General features: G+C 43.9%; 1 protein-coding gene across 1 annotated transcript; it reads right to left on the reverse strand.

Annotated features, from left to right (window-relative positions):
• Window positions 1-9,011: 9,011 nt before the first annotated feature.
• On the reverse strand, window positions 9,012-13,793 carry LOC140270141 (solute carrier family 2, facilitated glucose transporter member 1). Its single transcript, XM_072365237.1, has 10 exons — window positions 13,779-13,793; window positions 12,990-13,088; window positions 12,220-12,380; window positions 11,908-12,148; window positions 10,966-11,128; window positions 10,512-10,696; window positions 10,094-10,195; window positions 9,824-9,925; window positions 9,390-9,593; window positions 9,012-9,191 (listed from the first exon to the last, which is right to left on the reverse strand). Exons 1-10 carry the CDS (start codon window positions 13,791-13,793, stop codon window positions 9,012-9,014), a joined length of 1,452 nt encoding a protein of 483 aa, XP_072221338.1.
• Between the last annotated feature and the right edge of the window lie 1,476 nt (window positions 13,794-15,269).

Raw genomic sequence — 15,269 nt, forward strand, 5'->3', positions numbered from 1 at the left:
TCCACGATGAACTGCAGACTTGGGTCCGGGTGTACTAGGACAGGGGCACTAGAAAACTTTTCCTTAAGATTATTAAAGGCAGCTTGAGCTGCTGAGGACCACGCAAAAGCCTTCTTTATAGAAGTCCACTGAGTGAGTGGGGCTGCCAACCTGGCATAGTTCTTAATAAATTGTCTGTAGAAGTTTGCAAACCCCAAGAACCTCAAGAAGTTTGCGAGTGGTGGGAACTGGCCACTCCATGACGGCTTTGATTTTAGCTGGTCAGGTTTTAATTGGCCTTTGTGAACAGTTGAAACACTAAATTCACATTTTCTGCTTTAACATAAAGTTTGTTCTCCAATAACCTCTGTAACACATGCAACACATGTTCCTTTACACTTTTAGAGAAAATCAAAATGTCATCGAGATAAACAAACAAATCTATTCAACATGTCTCTGAGAACATCCTTTATCAAGGCTTGAAATACTGCAGGAGCATTAGTTGGTCCAAAAGGCATTACCCGGTACTCATAATGGCCAAGGTCAGTATTAAAAGCAGTCTTCCACTCATCCCCTCTCCTAATCCTCACGAGGTGGTAAGTATTTTTCAAGTCTAACTTTGTGAAGACCACAGAGTCATGGAGGGGGTAAAAGCTGAGTCAATTAGTGGTAGAGGGTACTTGTACTTAAGATTAAGAACTCTCTTCCACTCTGGAGTTGCCCGTGGTGAGAGGCGCAGAGCAGGTGTGGGCACACTTATTGCCCCCCGGCTGTGTGCCAGTACATTGGGGTTTACCCGAGTGAACGAGAGGGTAGCCTCCCTCCGCCTTCAGGTGGGGGGACGAGTCCTGACTGTTGTTTGTGCCTATGCGCCAAACAGCAGTTCAGAGTACCCACCCTTTTTGGAGTCTCTGGGGGAGGCACTGGAGAGTGCTCCTACCGGAGACTCCCTCGTTCTGCTGGGGGACTTCAATGCTCACGTGGGCAATGACAGTGAGACCTGGAGGGGTGTGATTGGGAGGAACGGCCCCCCCGATCTGAACCAGAGTGGTGTTATGTTGTTGGACTTCTGTGCCAGTCATGGACTGTCCATAACGAACACCATGTTCAGGCATAAGGGTGTACATATGTGCACTTGGCACCAGGACACCCTTGGCCGCAGTTCGATGATCGACTTTGTGGTTGTATCATCGGACTTGCGGCCGTATGTCCTGGACACTCGGGTAAAGAGAGGGGCGGAGCTGTCAACTGATCACCACCTGGTGGTGAGTTGGCTCCGCTGGTGGGGGAGGATGCCGATCAGACCTGGCAGGCCCAAACGTATTGTGAGGGTCTGCTGGGAGCGTTTGTCAGAATCCCCCGTCAGAAGGAGCTTTAACTCCCACCTCCGGCAGAGCTTCAACCATATCCCGGGGGAGGTGGGGGACATTGAGTCCGAATGGGCCATGTTCCGTGACTCCATTGCCGAGGCAGCTGATCGGAGTTGTGGCCGTAAGGTGGTCGGTGCCTGTCGTGGCGGCAACCCTCGAACCTGCTGGTGGACACCAGTGGTGAGGGAAGCCGTCAAGCTGAAGAAGGAGTCCTATCGGGCCTTTTTGGCCAGTGGGACCCTGGAAGCAGGTGATAGGTACTGACAGGCCAGACGGGCCGCGGCTTCGGTGGTTGCTGAGGCAAAAACTCGGGCCTGGGAGGAGTTCGGTGAGACCATGGAGAACGATTTCCGGATGGCCTCGAAGAGATTCTGGTCCACCATCCGGCGTCTCAGGGGGGGGAAGCGGCTCACAGTCAACACTGTTTACAGTGGGGACGGGGCTTTGCTGACCTCAACTAGGGATGTTGTGAGTCGGTGGGGGGAGTACTTCGAGGAACTCCTCAATCCTTCCAACACGTGCTCGGAAGAGGCAGAGTCGGAGAGCTCGGAGACGGGGCCTCCCATTTCTGGGGCTGAGGTTGCCGAGGTGGTCAAAAAGCTCCTCGGTGGATGAGGTCCGTCCTGAGTTTCTCAAGGCTCTGGATGTTGTAGGGCTGTCTTGGCTGACACGCCTCTGCAGCATTGCGTGGACATCGGGGACAGTGCCTCTGGACTGGCAGATTGGGGTGGTGGTCCCCCTCTTTAAAAAGGGGGACCGGAGGGTGTGTTCCAACTATAGGGGTATCACACTCCTCAGCCTCCCTGGTAAGGTCTATTCGGGGGTATTGGAGAGGAGGATCCGTCGGATAATCGAGCCTCGGATTCAGGAGATGCAGTGTGGCTTTCGTCCTGGCCGTGGAACAGTGGACCAGCTCTATACCCTCAGCAGGATCCTGGAGGGTGCCTGGGAGTTCGCCCAACCAGTCTACATGTGTTTTGTGGACTTGGAGAAAGCGTTCGACCGTGTCCCTCGTGGAGTCCTGTGGGGGGTGCTCCGGGAATATGGAGTGCCGGACCCCTTGATAGGGGCCGTTCGGTCTCTGTATGACTGGTGCCAGAGTTTGGTCCGCATTGCCGGCAGTAAGTCGGATACGTTTCCGGTGAGAGTTGGACTCCGTCAGGGCTGCCCTTTGTCACCGATTCTGTTCCTAACTTTTATGGACAGAATTTCTAGGCGGAGCCAGGGCGTTGAGGGTGTCCGATTTGGCGACCTCAGAATCGGGTCTCTGCTTTTTGCAGATGATGTGGTTCTGTTAGCGTCGTCAGGCCGTGACCTTCAGCTCTCACTGGAGCGATTCGCAGCCGAGTGTGAAGCAGCTGGGATGAGAATCAGCACCTCCAAATCCGAGACTATGGTTCTCAGCCGGAAAAGGGTGGAATGCTCTCTCCGGGTCGGGAATGAGATCCTTCCCCAAGTGGAGGAGTTCAAGTATCTCGGGGTCTTGTTCACGAGTGAGGGACGATTGGAGCGGGAGATTGATGGGCGGATCGGTGCGGCGTCTGCAGTGTTGCGGGCTCTGCACCGACCCGTCGTTGTGAAGAGGGAGCTGAGCCAGAAGGCGAAGCTCTCTACTTACTGGTCAATCTACGTTCCCATCCTCACCTATGGTCACGAGTTGTGGGTAGTGACCGAAAGAACAAAATCGCGAATACAAGCGGCCGAAATGGGTTTCCTCCGCAGGGTGTCTGGGCTCTCCCTTAGAGATAGGGTGAGAAGCTCAGTCATCCGGGAGGGGCTCGGAGTAGAACCGCTGCTCCTCCGCATTGAGAGGAGTCAGATGAGGTGGCTCGGGCATCTGGTTAGGATGCCCCCTGGACGCCTCCCTGGGGAGGTGTTCCGGGCACGTCCCACTGGGAGGAGACCCCGGGGGAGACCCAGGACACGTTGGAGAGACTATGTCTCTCGGCTGGCCTGGGAACGCCTCGGGGTCCCCCCGGAAGAGCTGGAGGAAGTGGTCGGGGACAGAGACGTCTGGGTTTCTCTGCTCAAGCTGCTGCCCCCGCGACCCGACCCCCGGATAAGCGGCAGATGATGGATGGATGGGTACTTGTACTTAATTGTGATTTCATTCAAACCTGTGTAGTCTATACAAGGGTGCAGGGATCCATCCTTCTTTTCAACAAAGAAAGATCCAGATCCAGATCCAGTCATCCTTCCACAGGTGAAGATGACGGGAGGATGAGGCCAGTTGCCAGGGAATCTTGGATGTATTTCTCCATGGCCTCTTTCTCAGGCTTGGAGAAGTTATAGAGCTTCTTTGCAGGGAGAGGAGAACCAGGGAGTAAGTCAATGGCACAATCGTATGGTCTGCCTTTGGCTGGGGCAGTCGCAGGCAGCTTCGGCAGAGAGAGTGCTTTGTCTTTGCTGAATACCTGCTTGAAGTCATGATACTCACTGGGGACAGCTGACAAATCAATCTCCTCTGGGGGCCTTGGAGAGCTGGAAACACTGGAGGGTATGGCTGAACGTAGACAGTTCGCATGGCAAAAAACACTCCAGTTAACTATACAAGCAGTGGACCAGTCAATATGTGGATTATGAACCTCAAACCAAGGTAGCCCAACTACAACAGAGGAAATGGGTGAGGAAATCACATATAACTCAATCAGCTCGGGGTGGTTGCCAGAGAGGACTAAGGAAATGGGTTCAGTAGGATGAGTAACTCTATGCCTTTTTTAGGCATTTCAGGCCTTTTGAAACGCCAGCAAATTTTTTTTTGCTAAATTTTAAAATTCTTCTGCATTGTTTGTCATCTGATTTTTTGATCTTTTACTTTTGCATATTTCTTCTCTTTTCTATAATTTTCTGCCTTCATCTAACTCCTTTCAAAAATATATTTCAGACCTTTTGAAACCTCAGCGAATTCATTTTTACTAAATTTTCAAAAGCTTCTGCATTGTTCATTGTGCATTGTCACTTTTTGTTTTGCATTTTCCTTCTCTTTTCTGCAGTTTTCTGCCTTAATCCAGCTCCTTTCAAAAATACCTTTCAAGTGCTTTAAAGTAATAACTTTCTGCTAAATTTTCACTATTTTCAGCTTTTTTAGCATGGTCAGCTATCCCCATTCAGCTCATCAGCATTGTCACTGCTGTTTCGCAGGAACAGCTTTTTCTAGTTATTATTATTATTGTTGTGAGAATGCTGATTCAGCACTATTACTCACTATTGTTTTTCTGTTTCTCCTTATTATTTTACAACATCTTAGTGTCACGTTTTCAAGGGAGCGAAGGAGCAGGACCCAAATTCTGACACGGACAGGAGTCACAAGTAACTTATAGGGTGTATAACAAGAAATAAAAATCACAGCAATGCTGGAAGAAAAACTAGAAACTAAGGTACTAGGAAATTCAAAAGGAGGTAACAAAACCAAACACTACAAAACTCGGGAGGAAACTTGGAAACACGGAAAACTAGCGACTAGAGAAACAGACAAAGTGTAGACTACGGGGGTAACAGCGAGGATCTGACAAAGACTGAGAGGACAATAGGAGACTAAATGCTGTGGAGAGAATGATTAGTGATATGAAACACGTGGGGAGACTTAACATGGGACATGGGGGTGGAACTGGAGACTCACAGGGAATTGAGGGAAACAGGAAATGACAAGTTAAACTAATAGAAAACTAAACAGACTAGAAACTAGGAAACCAGAATACAAAACTAAACCAGAAAAACACAAAAACAATCAAGGATCATGACAGACCCCCCCCCTTAAGGGATGGATCCCAGACATCTCAAACCTTGGGTGGGAGGGAGGGGCTCTGAAGGAGAGTCCCGGGGACTGGAGTCTGTCTGGCGGCCGACCAGACGAGCAGTAGTGAGGGAGCCAACTGCTCGTCTGGCCGGCCAGACTTCCGGCGACGTGGGGCCCAGGATTGGAGTCGGCCTGGCGGCAGACCAGCTGAGCAGTGGCGAGGGAGACGTCCGGTGGCGGGTGACGTCGGACCTGTTTCTTAGGCTGGACCCCCTCCAGAGCAGCAGCGGGGAGAGGTGAAGGCAGAAGCGGACCCGCCCGGGCTCCCACTGGCGAAGACGAGGAGGAACGCAGCAGCGAGCCTGCCCGGGCCACCACTGGCGAAGACGAAGGCAAGGAGAGAGGCGAGCCCCTGACTGAAATCATTCTTTCCTCCTCCCCCCTCAATTAATTCCACAGGGAGAGTGGAGCTGGAGGTCGGCGGGGCGTGTGTCTGCTGGGTCCGCAGTATGGTCAGATCCTATTGTCACGTTTTCAAGGGAGCGAAAGCGTGCCTCACATGTTCCCATATTTCTGAATACACCAACCAGGCCTTATGTGTGATCACAGGTTCATGTCAGCCCCTCACTGCTTATGAGGCCAGAGCCAACATGGCTGCCCTCTTCTAATAGTAATAATAATAATAACATGGCTGGCCAATTGTAACAGCTTTATGCCACCCTGTGTTATCTGTGCAAAAAATACAAAATAACATGACAGCCTCTGTCTCTTAGACATCACATCACACTTTTCCATTATAAACAGGTTGTCCTTTTCTCCTTTATATTGATAGTGAGGGCTGTGTTCAAACTGACATAAAACCTGTATTATACACAGGATCTCTATATAAATTACACGAGTGTCTTCAGCAGACCTTGCTCTTATTGAAAAGTTCAAATTTGTGAAAGTGGATTCTCCTCCCTCACCTACCCGAAGAGCGTTCTAGACTGCAGCCTCCATCTGCCCCAGAATAGACAAGCTGAGCACTACCCACCAGGGCCAGTCATCTCACTGAGGTAGGCATACCTGACATCATGAAGCCAAATGTTTCATTGTTGAAAAATGATAATAGAAAATATAAGCCTTGTCGACAATGATTATGGATTAACTTTGTTTTGTCAATCATAAGCACATGTGTTCAAAATGTGACACATTTCAAAAAATGAATTACATGTGGGGGTCCCTGTTCTGTTTGTCTCTCGTCCAAGGGGTCCTCGGGCTGGAAAAGGTTGAAGACCCCTGCCCGAGAAGACATGAGATTATTAGTTTAAGTTTGTGAGTGTCAGTGGGGCTTTTGTTTAGCATCTATGCATGCCTGTATCACTGTGCTCATTGACAGCACAGAAATACAAGCCTCCATCTTCTGGCACCAGGTTCTTCACTGTGAACATCCCAGTGTGAGCATCAGGCTTGGTGGTTGAGCATTTCTCCTTGCCAAAATCCCCAAAGTCATGTTCACTTTCTCCTGTAGTTGTGAAGACGATCAGTTTCATGGCTTCATCTGGCAGCTGTCTGTACCAGTATATCTGGAAGTAAAAATTGCCTTTGGTGTGGCTGCATTCTATTGTTGTATTTTCACCCATTTTTCCACACAGTGGAGGGCTGAGTGACATCAATCCTATGAGTAAAACCTGTAAATATAAAAGTAAAACTTACTAAAAAATATTATTGATCATAAGTAAATTCTCTAAATTAAATTGTTTTATTTTGTTATTTACCTGATGGCCACATTAAAGAGACTAGTAATCGCAGAAGATTTTGTTAAACGATGATTATATCCATGTCCTGTTATACAGAGGCTGCCACAGTCCAACTTAGTTACACAGATATTAAAAGCTGAAAGGGGAGTGGCAGTGCAGCATGTGAAGGGATCATGTGAGCTGCTCTCTAATCTGAAAATGGCTTTTAAAGCACAGCTTCAGTTTTTATTAGAGGTTCCCCACAGTGTCATTTCCTGTATAGATTACATGGTTAAGATAAAAGCTAAAAAAATTATGGATTGAACATGTTTTATGTTTACTCTGTTTTCTTTAATTTAAAATAAGAAACAGATACTGTTTGTTTGTGTAGATGTAACTTTGTAAACATAAGCTGTGCTACGAGTGATAGCATATTCTTTGATGGAGAGCAACAATTGTTTCTCTCCATTGCTGATGTTTTTCCTGCTTGGCACACTTGAATTCCCAAACTTCTGCTTTTATAGAAGTGCTCACACTAGTTGGTGACCAATAAATCAAGTGGGTTCATATAACTTACTCTCGTAAATCCTATGGAAGCGTTAAGGGTGGACAAGTTTTTGTTCATTGTAAATGGAGGAAATGGAAATGGAGGTTGCTTGTGTAGTTGCTCCTCTAAGGCTGCATGTACCTAATTTTAAGTCCAATTAAGGAAAAGATATGTTTTTTATTATACCTTTACACAAAAAACCTCTTTTGTGTACTTTTTTTTTCATTAGTGTGCATAAAAGTAATAATAATTCTAAAAAGAGAGCATTTATAAATCTACTTTTGAAGTAAGAATTTAGGGAAAGCTCTTGAAAAGTTCATTGTCTCATGACCTCGGCGTGCCAAATAATACGACATACGACAAATCATTTTGTTCAGATTTGTTCAGATTCCAAAATATTAAGATTGATAACAGTCTTAATATTTCATCAATTTAAGATTGATGACAATATATAAATTTTCAAACCAAGCTCTTGACACTTTGGGATAGCAATTTAATTTGGTAAAATTTTCAGTTAATCTCCTTCATTGCAGAGTTCATTTGAGGGTCAAACTGATGTGAGGGAAGTTTTATTTGACAACATCTTTCTAAAGACAGAGTAGTTGGAGTGCCACCAGTGACGGAAGAAAAGGTTAAGCAACTCAAAATGCTGATGGATTTGTCCAAATATAGCTCCAAAAACTCACCTGGAATTAGAGGTTTATTTGATCAACAACATGTTCTGTACACTTTAGTCCAGTAGATGACACTGTTTTCTAACTTTTGAACAAAGAAATCAGGGAAGTCAGAGAATATCAATGAATATCGTTGTTCCTTGGTCTAATGGGACTTAGACCAGTAAGTCCTATTAGACCCCACTGGATTAAATATTTATCCTCAGAGCTGTAGTTGGTTCCAAGAGAATTCATGTGGCATTCACCCATTCACCGAGGCATTCAGCGTGAAAGTCATTTGAGTGGTCAGCTAGACTATAAAAACGCTATACAAGTAAAGTCCATGTTGTGTGTTCAGTAAAAGAAACAAAAATACCAACAAGAAATTTAAAAAATCCTAATACTTGATCTCAGTAGCAACTGAACCTTCAGCTGATTCATCTGATATTGCTTAGTTTTGCACAAAACATTGTAATAATTTATACACATAACAGTGACATACTGTACAGTAATGCTCAGTTAAAATCCTTAGAACTTTACATGAAAATCAGACGTCTCCATGACGGAGACATGTTTGATATCGTTTTACAAACGAATACCGTTTTCTCCATGAACTCAAGAGAGAATATGTATAATAAAGATAATGATAATAATAATATACGTTTTTGGAGTCAGAGGACGTTTTTATCTTTATCCCTGATCCTGAACAAAATGTTGACACACTGGTAACAAAAGACAGTATATACAGTATATAAAGCATTATACATGTCTGATTTACTGAGGACAAACCAACAACAGAAAACCTAATGAGTCAGTGCTCCCAAAGTTTTAAAAATATCCTTCCAAATAATATTGTGGCTGCATTGATGAGTTTTTTTTAAGGATTTCACAACATGAATTTGATTTAAAAACTAAAGCAAAAAACCAAAATGATTTTGTTGTGTGCTACTGGTTAGATGCAGATTAAACTGATCCAGATAACAATTAATCAGGAGTGAGAGGCTCTCTTTAGCTGAAAGTGTTGAATCTGGTGCTGTTGTGCAAAGGGATGCCCTCTGCTCCTCTGAACTCCTCTGCGATGTCATCGAATGTGCGGCCTTTTGTCTCGGGGAGGCGAATCCAAATGAAGGTGAAGGCGAGTAGAGCCACAGCCATAAAAAGGAGGTAGACGTAAGCTCCACAGATTTTCTGTGCATGAGAGAAACAGACATGACATCATTCTGTACGATTTGTTCTTTTTTTTTCAATTGTGTTACCAGAAATGCTCTGTTAAGATGACAACGTCATGCCATGTGATCAAGCAAAATCAAGAAATCCACCTCCAAAGTTTTCCCAGAGTCTAGCTTGGTCATGCAGCATGCATGCAGGCCAACAATATAAACACACCAGTAATGGAGGAAAGAGGAGTGCCAGAACAAACTTCCCTCCCCAGTTGAGCATGCTGGTGAAAGCCATGGCGATGGGTCTGCCAGGCTGGTCGAACAGCTCAGCAGCAATGAACCAGGAGATGGGGCCAGGGCCCAGCTCGTAGGCTGAGATCAGACAGAAAACCAGCAGGACCTGCAGGCTTCGTAGTTCTGGGACCAGGTGCTGCACAGTGGAGAAATTACTCTTGGAGGGAATGTTGTGGGTTAAACATTGAAAGTTGGCCAGTTGTTATGTTCTGCATGGTGGGGATCGTAGGATAATACATATAGTTCGTTTTTATATCTATCTTTGTCTTAAAATTTCTCATTAGTTGGATCTGTCATCATCATATGTAAGGCCTGCATGAAACTTTTCCTGCACAAATTAGAATTGCCACACTAAGATTGTTTTACCAGGACAGAATCGACGATGGTCATGAGTAAGTTGCACACTGCTATGGAGATGAAACCAGTGAGCAGCAGTTTCCTCCTGCCAGCCCGCTCCATCAGGAAGAACTGGAGAGGGAAAAATTAAGTGCTCATATTTCATCCACCTTTTGTTTTATAATGCACAGTTACTGTCACATTTACTGACTTGCTGGTTATGTTGTTACACTCTGAAAAGATGATATGTTAGGGAACAAGAGGCTGCAGTAAATTATTTAAAGTAGATCTTGTACTTACCGCTACCAAAGTGAAAGTGAGATTGACAGCTCCCACACCCAGAGTAAGAAACTTGGCCTCTTCAAACTGGGCCTGGAACATTCTGGTGGAATAGTTGATTATCTGGAAGCAAAGGGCAGGAATTTGATTTATCGTAGCAGGTCACGGGGGTATCTTTGTGTTCCTAAGGAACTGAGGTAATGTGCAGACACACTGCCTCCAATTCTGAGTGGGAGCTCGAGTAGCAGTAGGAGTGCTGAAGTTGAATAATTCAAAGAAGATATTCCACAGAGCTGTAGCTAAATCTTTATAGCAGTGAACAAGCCTCACAAAGAGCTCAGCCCAAGCATCACATAAATTAACAATTTTTCAAGTGTTTATGAATTTCAAAGTCTCAGCTTCAGAATTTATAAAATAGCGTTTTATCACAGCGACTGACCGCATTGAATCCAGAGAGCTGGCTTCCCAAGTTGACAATCAGGACAATAATGATTGGCTGCCTGTAGCTGCGTTTCTTGAAAAAATCATGGATGGTGACACCGCTCTGAGTGTGCGAGGCCTCCTCTTTCATCTCTTCCAGCTCAGCAAATACCTTGTCTCCTCTGCCTCTCAGCCTAAGCAGGGCTGCAGGGTGAAGACATTAACCGATAACACCTTCTTTAATGAAGCTTTCGAAGTCTAATGCAGCCATAAAGCTGATATGATAGAGTGCACTTACATTTTAATGTTTTAAATCCTGGTCAGTCATTAATCTTAGAGCTCATAGAAAAGATGTATTCAACTTATCTCTAATTATTCCTAAGCAGAATCTCTCTCCATAATCATAACATGTTATGTAAAATAACATAAAATAACATCTGCAAATTAATCATGAACCACCCCCTGGGACCCACCAACTTCTGCATTCCATTCCTCTCCTCGGTTAATGAGCAGGTATCGAGGGCTTTCAGGGCAGAAAGGCAGAACCAGGTACTGAGCCAGCGCTGGGATGAGAGACAGGGACAGCATTATGGCCCAGTAATGCTCTGTACCCAATACTGTCTCCAGACCAGCCACCTGCAGCAAACAAACAGAGAGACTCTGTTTCACAAGGCCAGTCTCAGCAGAAAATGTGTAATGTCCTCATCCCCAAAACAGCAGTTTCACGATCCATGGTTATACATTTTGAGATGGCAGTGTCATGCTGTTCTCTTTGGGGCATTGTCTACATGACCTGAAGGGAATTATGACCCATAAATGGTCAAAGAGCGTAAAGTCCAAGTAAGTACATTATTTTAACCCTAACCACCCTAATAATTTTGTAACATTTCAACCTAACTGTGGACAGTATATTAATTCCAGTTTTAATTATATATTTTTTTACTCCTAACCATTCAGGTGTGAGAACAAGTACGGGTCTTGAACTCAAGATATTAATCCACAGATTACTTCTTCCATCATCCCCTCCTTCATTATTTTAAACTTTGGTCACCAAATTAACAAAACCAAACCTCTCATAACATATTCAAAGTGGACAAAAATGTAGTGAAATGTGGAGTGAATGAAAGCATGAAAGTGAAGATGCTGAAAATCAAAGTAATGACGTGTATACTACATCGTGAAGGGAAGCTACAAATATTGCACAATTGAGGAAGGATCATTGCAAAACAGCAACATTTTACACTGAATCAATGTAGCTAATAGTTTCATATGTCTATTCTGACGTTAGTTTGTAATGAATTGGAGAACATGCATGGAGAGAAGTTGTCTGTGTCTGTGTTTGCACTCTGACTCACAGCAAGTTTGCATATGCAAATTCAACCAACAAAAAAGATGACAGCAAGCACTGTCCTCACCATTCCAACCAGGGTGCCAGAGGCAAAGGACACCTGGTTGAGCGTAGCAAAGGCCCCTCTCAGACTGGTGGGGGACACCTCCTGGATGTAGAGGGGGTTCAGACTCATCACGAGACCGCAGAACAGACCAAACACCAACCGTCCCAGAATGAGAACCTCAAATGACTCGCTGGCTTTGGAGGCAAACATGATACACGTTCCCATCACAGACAGACAGTTTACTAACAGGATGGAGTTACGCCTGCAGGGGAGAAGAGAAATAAAAAGTAAAGGCAATGATTGAAATTCTGCTCATATTTCTGTCTCTCCTACCTGCCATAAGAATCTGCCAAGAATTTGACTCCCAGTGAGCCCAGCAAAGCTCCAAAGTCTTTAATACTGACAGAGAGTGACCACAGCAGAGTCAGGCTGTGATCTGGCATTGACTGGTTGTGTCTGGCTCTCCAGGTGTGGTTGAAGAACTCTTCAATGATCTATACATCAATGATAAAAAGAGAAACAATCTTCATGCTTTGACAGTTTTAACTTACTGTCAAGCTAACAAATGGGGACTGTCCTTTCTTTTGAAGCAGAAAAACTCATAACACTTCAAGTATTGCACAACTTATCGCATGAGTGTTTGTTAGAAAGCTGAGTGTGAAAGGCACACTGAGTGACTGTGAAAAAGCAAAAGCTAGGACGGGAGCTGAGCCAGGGAGTTTCAGGGGATTGTTAACTTTATTCAGTGCTTTATTGAGGCTCTGTAATATTTGTTTGAAAGTCAACCTGGCGTCCAGGTCTTTATTCATTCATCAGCCATGCATGGCTGATGAATGTGGTTGGCAGCCAGTGTCTGATGTTTGGGTTCATGTTTTGTCAGAGTTTTATGTGTTGTTTTCCATTAGAAAAATATTGCTTTTGATACTCTTTGTGAGTCTTCTCTAGATGGAATTTACCTTAGACATTCTGTAAAGTACAATTCAGAAACCTACTTCTAAAGCTAAAATGATTTATTCAGATAAAAGGAAAGAAATATGAACACATTATAAGAGTGTCAGAAACTGAGACCTAGAATACCTCCAGCTCCCGTCTATCCTGCTCACCTTGGCTGGAGCATTGACGTTGCCTGTGTGGTAGCCAATCTGCAGGGAGCCAAGCACTGCTGCCAGGATGGAGATCAGGAGTGTGGCCGTCAGATGGCTCTGAAACAGTAAGTGTTCAGGTTTGTGATGTCTTTACCCTCTTACATAGCTCATACAGCAGATAAAATACAGTCATGTCAAAAATAAAGTGCACACTCTTTCAGGTTTACAGCTTAATAAATCAAACATTAAAAAAAAAAAAGGCGAAAAAATCACCTAGTCTTACCCAGCTTTGAAATTAGGTTAACACAACATCAGATGAACGACAGCACATACATTTTTACATCATTACATCATTATTTATTAAACAAAAACTGAGCCATAATGCAAAAGCAGTGTGTGAAAAACTAATTACACCCCAGTATTCAATAGCCTCTCAGACCACTAGCAGTCATTTTTTCGATATAATGTTATCAGTTTCTCATATTATTGGAGGAATTACGGCCCACTCTTCTTCATAATGTTGCTTCACTTCATTGAGGTATGCGGTTATTCATTTATCCACAGCTCTCTTAAGGTCCCACCATAGCATTTCAATCAGGCTGAGGCCCGAACTTTGACTCGGTCAATGCAACGTCATTCAGTCATATTTTTCTTTTTTTCACATGCTGATCTTCATCTGAGCTTGTATTGAATTAATTTCAAGACCTGGTACAGGTCAAAGTAAACAGAAACGAGGTATAAGCAAGTGCTGATGCTCTCTTTCTACAGACCACATTCATTTGTAGAAAATGATTCATACAAACAAACCTCTTGGAATGCCATTTGTTTGGGTCAGATGGAGTATTGCTCGCTCAGGATGTAGGTGCATTTATCTTCCACTGATTAAATTTTCTGTGAAACAAGAATGATGGGAAACAAGGGTCAATGTCGAGTATAATAGTTTTAAAGTAAAGTATTTTAATACTTTTATATGATGGTATAGCTGCATGTGATCAAATAGTCATAAAGTATGGTCATTTGCTAGTTTCACTCTGGTTTTGCACAGTGTGCATTTTGAACCTAAAAATCTTCCATTTGCATCACTGAAAATGCTCCTGACAGACACATTACAGGTAACACAAAAAGCTCTAGAATACAAAATATATCTTAAAAGTAACATATAATAAAGTTATTTTTGTTCATGTTTATAGCTGTCTACATAAAGATCTTTCTTGCTTCTCTGAAGACAGCTTACCTGAACTGTGGACTAAAGGAGTCTGCTTGTTTAGTCCAGATGCATAAATGCATAGAAATTAAAAGCTGGAACAATTTGTACACACACTGTGCCTCTCAAATCCTCATGCCTTCATCTATCTGTCTATATTAACATTTCTGAACTTAACTTTAGCCTCACTTCTGTCTTTATCTGCTGTACATTGGTCCCTTCGTCATCCCTGAGTTTCAGATATGAGTGCGTACATTTGAACACACTATCACTTGAAACATATTGGACCAGTGAGTCCAATGATAAAGTCGCACCCAGCTGGTGAATTTGGGGCAGACCTGATAGAATGGTAACTGTGGGCCTCCTCTGGTTCTCATGGACCAGCTGATAAAAATTCTGTGTTCCAGCTGACCGAGGATGTGTTTACCTTCTGCACCCAAACCTCAGACTAAGTCTGGAAGGACACGACAGTTCCCATGTCAGAGCTGAAAATAAACTTGGTTTGCTTGTGGCGCACTGAGTGATCATTTTAACAAGAGCACAGACACATGCTGTTGTTTTATGATGGCATTGATGGTGTATGTAGGTTTGTGTGTGTGTTTGGGTTGAAGGGGTGTTGTGTAGCTTAGAATTTAGGTGCACATTATGGCAGTACACCTCCAAATGTCTTTATAGGAACACTGCCTTCCTTGAATTATCCAACTGGTGCCAGTTACATAATACAAACGTGCATACCTGATATATGAAGACTGCAGTTTTAAGACAGATTGAATTGCAACTAACCAGCAACAGCAGCATTGTATATTGTGGTTGGCCACACCCCTCACACAATACTGATACAGTTCAGAGCCTGAAGAATAAGACAGCATTATAAAATGAAATTAAAGCCAGTTAAAGCCAAGTTGATTCTTGACCAGTGCATATTTTGGTTTTTATTTGAGTTATATTCCTCTAGTGGGTTTTCTCGGACTGGGGGGAAAAACAAGTTAGAAAAGTCAGAGAGACATTCTGCGTGAAGACATGTATAGTTTATGAGAATGTTAGGCTTCTGAGAAGAATTTTACATATAGAAGGTGTCTATCAGAGAATGCTGT

The sequence above is a fragment of the Leuresthes tenuis genome, unplaced genomic scaffold (assembly GCF_036924035.1).
Source record: "Leuresthes tenuis unplaced genomic scaffold, fLeuTen1.0.hap1 SCAF_15, whole genome shotgun sequence".
Classification (NCBI taxonomy): domain Eukaryota; kingdom Metazoa; phylum Chordata; class Actinopteri; order Atheriniformes; family Atherinopsidae; genus Leuresthes; species Leuresthes tenuis.